Raw genomic sequence first — 12,437 nt, forward strand, 5'->3', positions numbered from 1 at the left:
CAAAAATAATGGCAAAATGTCATGGTATAATGTCATTCAGTCCAGGAGGTTGGGTCGCGTGGCTGGATGATTCTAGATAAACCACCGGGCTTTTTGGAACATCCGCGATCAATAAACTAATTAGTCATAGGCCTAGATTAAAAGTCACTTGAAAGGGATGAATAATGTAAAGACAATCACATATGATTTCTCTAACTCATTAACTAATTATCACGTGCCATGCAAGCTACGACAGAGGCATGTATCATACGAAACATACCAACTTGAATATTCATCAACACATAATGAATGCTGTAGTAATGCTTCGTGTTCTGAATATTTTAACTAACCTGGTACTGATGAATAAATGGCGAATGCTTCTTGAAATCAGAGCGGAAAGATCATAACTTCACTTAAGTCAATGCAATTGTGAATGACCCAAACTGAATTCTTAGACTCAAAACCCCTTTGTGGGCCTACACTATTAATATGATTTCCCCTTTCGAATGATCGCTTCATCTGATGATGGCCGCAAATTTTAATCTTGTTTTCTGATGAAAATGAATACAATGAGGAACTACACTCTCTTTCAACGTTACAACTAATCACAGGTTTGTGGCTGGCCTATTCTTTGCACTCATTTCAAATATTTTTGTTACTTTTGTGCAAGGAAAATACTCCTCTTAGTTTCCATTCTGTTGTTTGAATCATTTGTATTAATTTTGTAGTCGATGTGATTATTATTACTGACGTCTTAAGAAAGCCTGCTATTATTAGTTATTTTTGATGCTCTGGCCAATTATTGGAAAAGATGTCGTCTCATGGATAAGCGCTGTGATACTGCCCTGCTTTAGTAAATTATCAAGTTATGAAATGCGTTATTTCTCTATGACTATTGGATAATCATTATCATTATTACTATTATTATTATTATCATCATTATTATCATCATTATTATTATCATCATTATTATCATCATTATCATTATCATTATTATTATCATCATCATCATCATCATCATCATCATAATCATTATGATTCATCTCTATTATGAGAACAAGAACAGGATAGACTTTAAACATACTTTTATCTGACAAGCTTAATGGATAATGGTGATTTGCAGGGAAGATAACTTACCACATTGGTTGCAACTGACTTTGCAATTGTATTTCATCCAGCTCGGGTTTGTCTCACACTCGCCCCTTCCAGCCCAGTTCGCACAATTATGGTGTTTGTCAATGCACTCTAAAACGATTTGGAAAAAATAGTAATATGAAAGCTTGATTTAAAAGGGTTGATAATTCCATTATAAGGTTGCCTCATTTAAGAGATTCCTTGTAGGGTCATAATTTTCTGCTTTCCTTGGTTTGTTGCATTTTTACAACTAGTGGTTTTAATTTCTGTACACGGTACACAAGCGCCTACTCTCCATCTCTCTCTCTCACACACACCCACAAGCACACACACACACCATCTTCCCCCAGCTGATACAGGCATTTCGTTGATTCTTGTTTTGATCGGTTGATATATATATATATATATATATAATTTTTTTTCAATTTGTTTATTCCTTTTTTACGCAACGCTTCCTGGGCCCGTTTTATCAAATATATAATCGATTATAAATGTCCTCACCACACATGCTGCCATAGACTTACCTTAGAAATCAGGACCCTGGAGACACGTACGTGGAAATATTTCGAGTTGGCAACACACACAAAAGTTATTGACAACAAAACTGCATCTCCATTCACGCACCCAAACTCATCCATGCACTGATGAAATTTCTGCTCACCTCACCCGGCAATAAAAAGTGGTATATTGAAGGGCATTCGCAAATGGTTGACAAAATGTCAATTTCTGCAATTTTTACTTCTGTGCCTTGGAGGACAGAAATGAAAGTGTTTACTCATGCGAAAACTCAGCAAAAAAAAAGAAGAAGAAAAGAACACCAACTAACACTTTTTCCAGTAAACATTTTTTCGTAGAAGATTTTGATAACAAACGTTGTGTCATATACCATATTAAAGTTTATTCAATTGGCTATCAACCTAATAGATGAATACAAAGGGAAATTTCACGCATGATCAAAGACATTCATTATCGTCCTCCAAGGCACGAAAGTACATGTAAAAACTACAGAAATTGACATTTTGTCATTCATTTGCAAATGCCCTTCAAGGTGGCATTGACAACAAAAGATCAGTTTTGCACAATTACAGACATAAATGAAAAAACAAAAACAAGTTGTCGTGCCCTTGTACTCTATATATCCTCAAACAAAAAGAAAGTGGGAAACTAAAGGGGAAAATAAGTATTTTCTGTTAACTTATAACTTGACATCACAAAGGCAGTACGCCGCAAAGGTGACAAAATGGACAAATTTTCTTTATTTCATTTGTTTAATTTATGGATTTTAGAAATTCATGAGACAAATTCAAGAATCAACTGTTATTTTCAATTTCTTTAATTTGAAATAATATTTCAAATTTCTACCATCTTTGTTGATATTGTTTCGTCTCTAATGTCATTTGAATTTAGATTTGACCGAAAAGTCTTCATTTTCCTGCATATTTTTTCTTTGCCTTTCTTAATCTTTTGGGGCTACATAGACATTGTACTGTATAGATCAAAGGTTGATTTGTGAAATTTAATTTGTGTTTCTTATTGCGATCAGCTTGTCTTTTGTTCTCATTGTTATATGGAAGAATACGTACACATGAATGACATCTTGTCCATTCTGCAATTTTTACTTTTGTACCTTGGAAGAGAAAAATAGATGTGCTCACTCATGCGTAAATTCTCACCCTTTCTGGACCTACCAGGATGATAGCCAATTAAATATTCTTTGAAATGGTACATAAAACATAAATATTTAGCTAAAAATGCGATGAGAAATATGAATTTGAAAAAGTGTTTACTTTTTTTGCTGAGTGTATTTTATGAAACGATTAGTAAACCGTAGTTCTACTAGGCTGTAGTGAAGATCAATCTTACGCTAAACACAGAGGTTTCCTACATTTTGTTACTAATAATTAGATTGAATAATCAACGATTTTGTTGTGTTGTGTTGTGTTTTGTTGTGTTGTTCTGATTGTGTGGGCTTCCATTTCTATTTTCATTTTGTTTATTTCTATTTTTACTTTGTCAATTGTTTGAAACATTTCTTTTTTTTCTCTTTTCTTCTTTCTTTACTTTTTCTTTTTCTGCTGTTACAATTATTTTTTGCTGTTGTTGCTTCAGTCATTCTTGTTCTGTTCTGATGCCGATTGCTACCAATATTATCCACTGATTCTTTCTCTCCCGAGGGGCCCACACTCTACAAGCTCCGTCTTTTCAGTGGGTTCCTCCGTTTTTCGCCTTGTGTACGTTGATATTCCACTTTATTTAAATTTACTTCAGGCATTGCAATGTATCTTTACTGTAAGTTTAATAAGGACTGCTTTACTTTGTTAAACTCACTTTGTTTGTTGTTTTATATGATTCCTATCACTGAAGAAAGAGTGATGTGTCATGTTATTTTTTATTGTCGAAAAACGGAATAAATTTGAATTGAATTGAATTGAATTGAATTTTCACTTGTTCGTGTAACAGTTTGCGTATACTCTAGTTTATGATTGGTATATACATAAATATGATTATACATATATATATTTGCTTTTTGTCCAATGTATGACTGATGCTGGAAATTTTTTCTTTATGTCATAATTATTTACTTTGTGAAAGTGCAGAATTTGAAATGAGAAATATAATGAAATAAAGTGTAATGAAAACTATTAACCAGTAAAAATCAAGTCATCAATTCTTTTCTATGTTTTGAATGAATCACGCCTTCGACTGTGACTATCATGCATTTAATATTTAATAACGACCTTGTTGGGCGCTCTGTCGAATCTCAGTTTAGGGAAATGACATTCTGAAGTTGTCTGAATAAGGTACATACGGTGGACGTCTAAGAATGAAGATCGAGCAGTACGTCTTAAAAAAGAAATAACTTAACAAGTATAGAAACGCATTTTATGAGTATATTAGTATTCTTTTTGCAAAGATCTTTATTGTCAGGGAAGTCAAATAATCATTTACCTATCACGCCCTGGCACACTCCACAACTTAGGCGACAGTTTTTTGACATCCAGCCGGGATTGGAATCACATTCTCCCTCCGAGGCCCATCTTTCGCAATCGTTGCTCTCATCCACACAATCTGTCAGTGGAATATAATGAAATGTCAATATACAAATGATGCACAGGACAGTGTGGGTCGGTGAGAATTGGATGCGCGAGTTTAACTTTGGGAAGCAGCGAGTGGGTTTTAGACTGTTTCCAAAGTTAAAAAAGAGAATACCAATTCTCACCGATCCGCGAAATAGGCCTGTGCATCATTAGTGTGTATGTGTGTGTGGGCCCTTAAATTCATGACATTCAACATTTTTCCTCATCATGCGCCCTGTACACCTACAACACTATGCAAGCCTTGAGCCCCGAATTTTACAGGACGCATGACTCGGTGTGGATTAGTAAACACCAATGCATGATAATTGACAAATCAGATTGCAGACATTCTATAGCGCATTTTTTAAATACTTTTTGATACACAAGTCAAGACAGATAACTGACAGTAATTCTATCTATATGTCTCATGAGAGCACTGTCCACAAAAAAAAAAACAACAACAAAGAAATACCACGGAGTATAACAAATTACCGAATTGAGAAAATAGAAAATAGATTAAGATTTTGTTGCATTTACGATTTTGTTACACTTAAAGATAGATAAGAGGAAATCACCTCCGTCGATGTCCATTCAGACGTCTACTAATTGTTGTTTTTATTTCTGTTGTTAATACCAGTTTGTATGTCTGCGTGTGTGACGGTAGACGAATGGTTTGCGTCTTTACATTTTTTATCTTTTTCAATATCTGAATACTGATATTATGAGAATAACATTTTTTGTATTTTTTTATATGGTTATTTTGTCACAAGGCAAGGGCAGCTGCTCAATTAAGCATTATTAAAATTCATATGGTTTAATATTTTGACGTCTCTGGCCTGTAAAGTGGATCATGTCATGAAAGTGAAGATGCAACAATCTAGTACATTTTGTATCTGAATGATTCATCGAGTTTGCTTGAAAATCATATAATACCACAATCTCCATATTATCATTCCATTATTTTGTGATCATGGTATTCTTGAAAAGAAAGTTGGAAAAAATAGATTGAATATTGAAATTGAACACATGGTTCTCTTACCGGATTCAGCATTTGCGATTGATATCAGAAGACCTATGAGCACTACGCCGAAAACGAATCCACTACGTGAAGCCATCATTCTGCACACTTGAAGCCTGGAATAAGAAAATGATATTATATTGTAACCCCAATTGTACACGACAATTTATGTTTTCCGGTACTCATTATTTTTAGTAACGTTATTAACGTCATATGAAAGTAATCACTTCCAACAACGCTGCGGTGTATATTTACACAGCTGCTTGCAGATATGAATTACAAGACAGCGTCTTTAGCATTAAAACAGTGAGGCTGTTTAATATAAACTTTTATCGACTTTCTTTTTCTCTTGTTTCAGAAGGCGACGGGTATTCTCGCACTTGTTCCACTTAAAGAAAGAAAAATCTGACACATTATAAGTTGTTCAATCAATATCATGATTAATTAGAACCTTTAGTGTACTCTCCTTTATTTCACTGCAAAGTGGACTTACATAAACTCAATTTGTGTACGGCTATTAGTTTTAGCGCTTTTTGATGCATTAGCCTATGGGGAGTTACTTCGTTGTGTAAAGAAATTTGATTCGATTGACATTCGTGGCAAGTAAAGAAAGCATACATTTCTCCATCAATTATCCCCTGGTTTGATATCATTGTATTAAGTGCTCAGTTGGCAACTTGTTGGCATTTCTGATGGTTAAGCTGAATTATTTCATCTATAGATAGATAGAGGAACTTATGCTTGTTGTCGGTGACCCCAAGCGAACCCTCAAAAGAAACAAAGAGTCAAACAAACAAACAATCAAACAAACGAATTGCCAAACAAACAAACAAACAAACAAACGGTGAAATCAAATTGCTGCTCTCACGACGGAGTTTCCTAAACAGTTCATTCCTAATTTGAGATAGGATGCCACTCTCTTGCTGGCTAATGTTCCGTGACATCAATAGACCACTAGCGATTTGTCATCGAGTGCTTGCTATGTTGATATTTCTGATCTCCGCATCTATCTAGATGTTACTATGAGGGAACAGAAATACTTCTCAGATCAAGAATTAGCATTTCGCACACTGCCGATGAAACATCAAGTCAACATGGTTACCCCTGTAAACGTGATAGTAGACAACTTAGGGTCATTCGGTGTAAAGAATGAGAGGGAGACGAGAAAGTAGTAATACCAGCTCTTCCTACAGATGTGAGTCAGAAGAAGTATTCCATACCCCGTCTTTAATAGCAACGCAGCCTCCGGTTACCTTCCGGTTAAAGCCCGGTCACACAGCGCTTTACGGCTTAATCACGGCCAAAACACGTCAAAAAGTGGTCTCCCGTGAAGCAGACGGTGTTGTTCGCGTTGATGTCGAGTTTACGACGAGCTACGGTCGATTCATAGACGTGGCAGGACGCGGTAAAAAGTTTTGAACTGCTCAAAATTTTATTCCGCGGACAACCACTGGCGGCACACGTGGTAAAGACGTGCAACACACGTGAAACACACGTGATAATCCGTGTTCCGTCAGTGATTAAAGCTTGGGAAGACGCGAAAGTTTAGCGGTCTGCCACAGGCAGAGCACGGTCATCTGACGCGTATTACTCGTCGTTATCACGAGAAATAGCTTGTGTTTAGCGGCTTATCACTGAAAAATGGATTTCTCCGCGTACATACACGTGGCTGGACGTGGTAAGCCGTGCTTAGGCAGTGCTTCGGCAGTGGAACAGCCGCCAACGGCCATACCCTGTACAAAGCACGGCCAAACCAAAATTGACCAAAAAATTACCACTTACGACCACGTCCACCAGATTTTCATAATTTTTTGTACGTGATTTAGACGTGGAGTGCTGTGTGACCGGGGCTTTAAGATTGTGACTGCATAAGGCCCTGTCACACCTTTCCGGGTAAGCTACGTAGACTAGTTGCGAGAATGAATTTTCCTGCACGCAGGAGAATGGCGGGATGCTGGCGAGTTCCATACTCGCGTGTTGCGACACGGATTGTCGGATTGTCGCCTCCTGCTCGGGGCGACAATCCGTGACGGGCGTTGGCGGCACGGATTGTCGCCCCCGTCACGGATTGTCGCCTGGCGACAATCCGTGATGAGGGCTGGCGGCACTTATTGTCGCCCGCCCTCGAAGCACATTTTGCTGGGTAATATCGTTCTGGACATAATCATTGAAATACTAACTTATAACTTACATGGCTACATCCATGCAAACATGCCATGTAGAAAGTCATGGTGAGGTTTCAAGGAAGTGTGTATGTGCGCGTGCACATGATAATGAGTGTCCGTTTGTGCGTGTGTGTGTGTGTGTGTGTGTGTGTGTGTGTGTGTGTGATAGAAGAATGTGTTTATTATGTCAGTTTTTTTGCGTATGTGTTTTTTTAGCTGCGCGTGGGGAGGGATTTTATAGTAAGCTGTTGCTGGCATAAACGTTGATATTGATTTTATCAGCAGCTTTGAATTTGATGAGTTTGTTTGGCAGATTTGTATATGAATTCGGAGTGGAGCTTGCGTGCGGGCGGATGCTGCTTTTCAGCATACGGTCCATTATGTCTTATTTATCAAACATTGGGAAATCGTTTCATCAGGAAGGAATGTGGTAATCTGGTATCGGTTCGGGTGTGCGTCGGTATGTGGGAAGGGGGTTACATTTCGTTATTGCAAAAGTTTGTTATTCTGAAGGCTCATTCGTCCGAAGGCTCATTCGTCCGAAGGCTCATTATTCCGAAGGTTCGTTATTCCGAATTTCATTTTTGGATCAACGAACCTCTAGGTATAGGGAATTGTGTGTTTCGGATAAATGAAGCCTCGGAAAAAACGAAACTTCGGAATAACGAACCTTCGTATGTGTGTGTGTGTGTGTGTGTGTGTGTGTGTGTGTGTGTGTATGTATGTATGTATTTGGGTTGGTGAATGTGGGTGTGGGATGATTTAGGTTTTGTTTAATCATGGGTTGGTGGGTTGGGGATTGGATTTGAAGAAGGATAGTTATAAATGGTATGGCAGATGTTGGTAGGATTTAATATTTAGGTTAGATGTAGGCCCTAGATTTGTTTCGGTTAGGGAGGGGAGGGGGTGGTCGGTTTTTTTTTTATGACTGATTTCATTCTAGATTTGTGTAATGTATTTATGGTTTTTTTTATGTATCTGCCCTTGTAAGTAAGAAGGTGTTACATGATCCAAACCAATATATTCAAGGAATATACGTTTGGTAGGGCCCTACATGTCAAAACTTTCTCGTGAAGAAATTATTAGTAGGGTTGGTCTATAATCGAGTTATCTATGTTGAAGTGAGATTATTTGTGGTATAGATTGACAAATGAATTTGTTTGTGTTTCGAATTGCCATTCGTAACTTTTTTTGTTCATGTTACACCCAGAATGGGTCGATTTATGAATTATTTGAATGAAATCAATATATATCAAGGAAAAAAAGTATTGAGTTGGTTTATTTGCATTATGAGGATTTGTTTGAGTGTTTGTTGGTGTTTGTTTGTATTACGTATGTATTAGCGGTGTGCAATGGCAGTTCGTTTGTGCTAAAATCAAGTAACGATTGACAAATCTTTTACGGCGTGTGGAAATTATTCGCTCATGCATAAAGCATGCCAAACCTATTCTGGGACAAAGAATAGTGGTATGGACGTTCTAGTTTATAAGACTGATGGAAGAAAATGACTGCAGTGAAAAATGAACAAAGACAAATAACATTTGGGGAGGGTACCTCCCTCGTATGTATATTGGGTGAGAATTTTGAACGATGTACAATTGCCAATTTTCGCACCTTATGACATTCTTTCCCTTAGAACACGCCAAGATGATCTAAGAAACCAGATTTTTTCATGTCATCTCAAAGATTGGTAAATTTCCTTTCAGGAAATGTATGGTTTGGTTGACTTTTGCCTGATATTTTTCATTTGACAAGGACTTAAAGCGTAAAAATACGGTAAAAACGCTATTTTCACAATAATTTTTGTTTTTCAAACTAATGATGTGCCTTTTTTATGGTACGTGGCATCTAATATCTGACCATGTTCTGGATCTGACATATCATGGGTATGTATGACAAAATTATAAGAACTTTATGAGCACGTATAAAATTACAGAGAACAATTGAAATATCAAAGCACTAAACAGACGAACGTCCGTGATGCTCTTATTTCTATCGCTGCTACAAATTCTACTTTGTTGTCCCAATTGTAATGTATACAAAAATTGGGTGTTTCACCTAATAAACATATCCTGCAAAAATTGTACGTCTGCTGGCTGTACATGGGGCGTTACATTCTTTTATACAAAATTATACTCAGTTTTCGTCACGGACGTGCTTCCGCTATTTTCTAGTAAAGATCGCAGCCCATTAAACGTTATTAGCGATATTGTTCTGAGTCGTAATCAACTAAGATGTAGCCACAAGATAATATGTTTGTTTTGAGTTTCTGTCCATCCTTTTTCGAATAGGAACCGAAATTATATTTTTAGACGAACCTCCGAGAAAAAAAGAACGTCCGTGATGATTGAAACGTTTTCGAGTGGGACACCATCTTGCTTTGATGGCGGAGGTACATTTTGCCTTTGGCTCTCTAGCAGAGGAGCTGCATGCCATTTTTGGAGCGGACTGAGGTTTGTCTGCAGTTTTTGGACCATGCAATTCACCGAGAACCAAGCAAATAATTAATTTTTTTCTCTGAAAATTCACCTCCTGTTCCCCCTCTGAGCAATACATATGTTGTAAGGATGTCAAAATTCTTATAATTTGGATTGACAATACCTTTTCAAATTTTTGAAAAACCTAGGAATGCTAGGTATTCTCTGCCGATTAGTTATCCGTCCTGGAACATGACCCTAGTTGTAGAACGAACGTCCGTGACAATTCCAGCGAACGTCCGTGACGTATGCAACCCCACCGATAGGTATAATTTGTCCCGAAAATGTCCTGTATTCTATAAAACATTTGGCTACGATAGCGACACGGAAAGTTTTACAAAATAAACAATGAGTTTAGAGCAGTAGTCTCAGAAATTTTAAGGCGTTATGTGATCATGATGAACAAACAGTTGAAAATTTACCTACAGTTTTACGATCAGTGTCCCTCTATTTATACAAAAAACAGCTTAACGCTGAAAACAAAGTTATAGGAAAATGGAATTTTGTGTAATCTGTAATTTCGGTGCATTTAAATTTCTTTCTAATGAGGTTCTGGAGACAATTTGTACTGTTACAAGTTCTAAAAGTTTCTTTCACGGACGTTCTGTCCGAGAAAGGAAATTTCTGATAATTACAAATATATCACTGCTCAGTAAGTTAATGTTACTTGAAAATATCACCAAACCACCGAGTCTCTCATACCCAAAAGTGAATAACGTTCAGCTCTCAATTTACCTGTAATAACAAACGGAAAACATTTTGGTCACGGATGTTCGTTTGTAGAATAAGTCAATGGATTACATAGTAGGAGATAGAAGAACAGTGCCACTTTTTAGTGACAGATGCTCCAAGTGTTTATCTTTTGAGTATGGTAGCTGCCGTCTCAAACAGAACACATCCAGTTTTGGTCTCCATAACGGACGTTCGCTTTAATTGTCATGATATTAAATGCGTTAAAATTCATTCTTATGTTTCCGTTCACGACGATTTTTCTCTCATCCCCTAAGTAGCCTGAACATGCTGCGACCAAGCAAAAAACAAAAACTAAACAAACCAAACCAAAACAGATCCGAAAAGTGCTCCGCAATCACATTCAGGATAATGACAGATGAAGTCTGTAATGGGCATGTGTTGAAGAAGAAACGGAAAAGTTTCATAAGGACGTGGAAGCAGTTGAATGAAAAATTAATGAGGAGAAACAGAGAAGGGATCGAGCTCCAACAAACAGAGAAAAGAATTGCCAGTGCACTCTCGTTTTACCAAATTCCTCTGAAGAAGTTTGTTTGTTTGTTTGTTTGTTTATTTTTATTCATCGAAATGCCGTCACAAGCGAACAAAAATAATGCAGTATACAATTGTTGTCTGATGAAAACACGCAAATCCTCCGCTTATCATGACATAGTGTTATTTTATACTCATCAATGAAAAGCAATGTTAATTTTTAATTCTTTCTAAGATTTTTTTTTTCATTTTACATTTAAGAGACAGAGAGATCGTAAATTTGTTTGTGCTTTTGTGCTTACTTTGGAAACACATGCTAAAAAAGCAGTGATTAAGAATAGGTTAAAGTTTGCACTTTGATACGTTCGCTCTTCCAAAGATTCGTTAATCCGAATGTCCACAGGTTTGTTCTTCCGAAAATTAAAAAAAAATTGTGGTTAATTCAGAAGGTTTCTTATTAAAAATGTTCTTATTCCGAAAGTTTGATAGTCCAAAAATTAAAAATTAAGGTTGATTACTTTTAGGTCCGTTCTTCTAAAAGTGGAATTGGCCTGACATTCATTTAGGTAAAAACGGTTATCATGAGGTTTTGAAATTTGGAGGATTTGGTTGTTAACTTGTTTCTCCACATTGGGATAAGCGAACCTGATCGTTCATGTTCCAATTAATAAACCTTTCGATTAATCTTCCGAGATTCCTATCATTTACCGAATAAAAAAGCTTCATGATTATACGAACTCTATCAATTTTCGGATTGACAAACTGCATGAATAACGAGCCTCCGAAATGACGCGCTACAAAATGTTTGTTATAACAAACCATAATTGTATAATATCGAAATCACAAACATCCGTCCAAGTTATATGGACTTATTGTGTCTTGGTATGACGAAACTTCGCAGTATCGAACCAAATATAATTGCTGACTAATATAATAACACAAATTCTCCTCGGTAACAGTGTGTAACACAAGGAGCAAACGCAGAGGGATTTCTTCCTAACGTATTCGTTTGCCCTCTCCAGCTAAACTTCGTACAATGTATTTCTATAACGGAGCACATTTCTTTTGTTTTTCTATGTTAATTCTATGTCATAATTAGCTGTGACCATGTTCGTTAAAAGCAAATTTTGCATTGTAGACTTAAAGGGACGGTACAGTATTGGTGGAGATGAGAATTGGGATTTTAACTTTTTGCAAGATACCAAGAAAGCACTTACGAAATATTACAGTGCATACCATTTTAGGAGGAATCAAAAGTTTATTCGATGAAGATCGGGTTTGGAATGTCTGAAACATCCAAAAACAAAGTAAAACAAAGCGATCGTAATAAAGTGTGGGTCCCACACTTTACTACAATCGCTCTCTT

The 12,437-nt window shown here is 36.7% G+C and overlaps 1 protein-coding gene across 5 annotated transcripts in view; it reads right to left on the minus strand.

Annotated features, from left to right (window-relative positions):
• Positions 1–4,162, minus strand: part of LOC139736237 (uncharacterized) — a 29,176-nt gene extending 25,014 nt beyond the window's left edge. For all 5 annotated transcript variants that reach the window (XM_071646973.1, XM_071646972.1, XM_071646971.1 and 2 more), the window contains exons 1-2: positions 4,063–4,162; positions 1,117–1,224 (exon numbers count right to left, since the gene is read on the minus strand). In XM_071646973.1, the coding sequence (XP_071503074.1) occupies positions 1,117–1,224; positions 4,063–4,111 (157 nt within the window). In that variant the 5' untranslated portion in view covers positions 4,112–4,162. The remainder of the gene's footprint in view (positions 1–1,116; positions 1,225–4,062) is intronic.
• Between the last annotated feature and the right edge of the window lie 8,275 nt (positions 4,163–12,437).

The sequence above is a fragment of the Diadema antillarum genome, unplaced genomic scaffold (genome assembly GCF_040938485.1).
Source record: "Diadema antillarum isolate AM-2024a unplaced genomic scaffold, OU_Dant_1.0 seq00000634_RagTag, whole genome shotgun sequence".
Taxonomy (NCBI): domain Eukaryota; kingdom Metazoa; phylum Echinodermata; class Echinoidea; order Diadematoida; family Diadematidae; genus Diadema; species Diadema antillarum.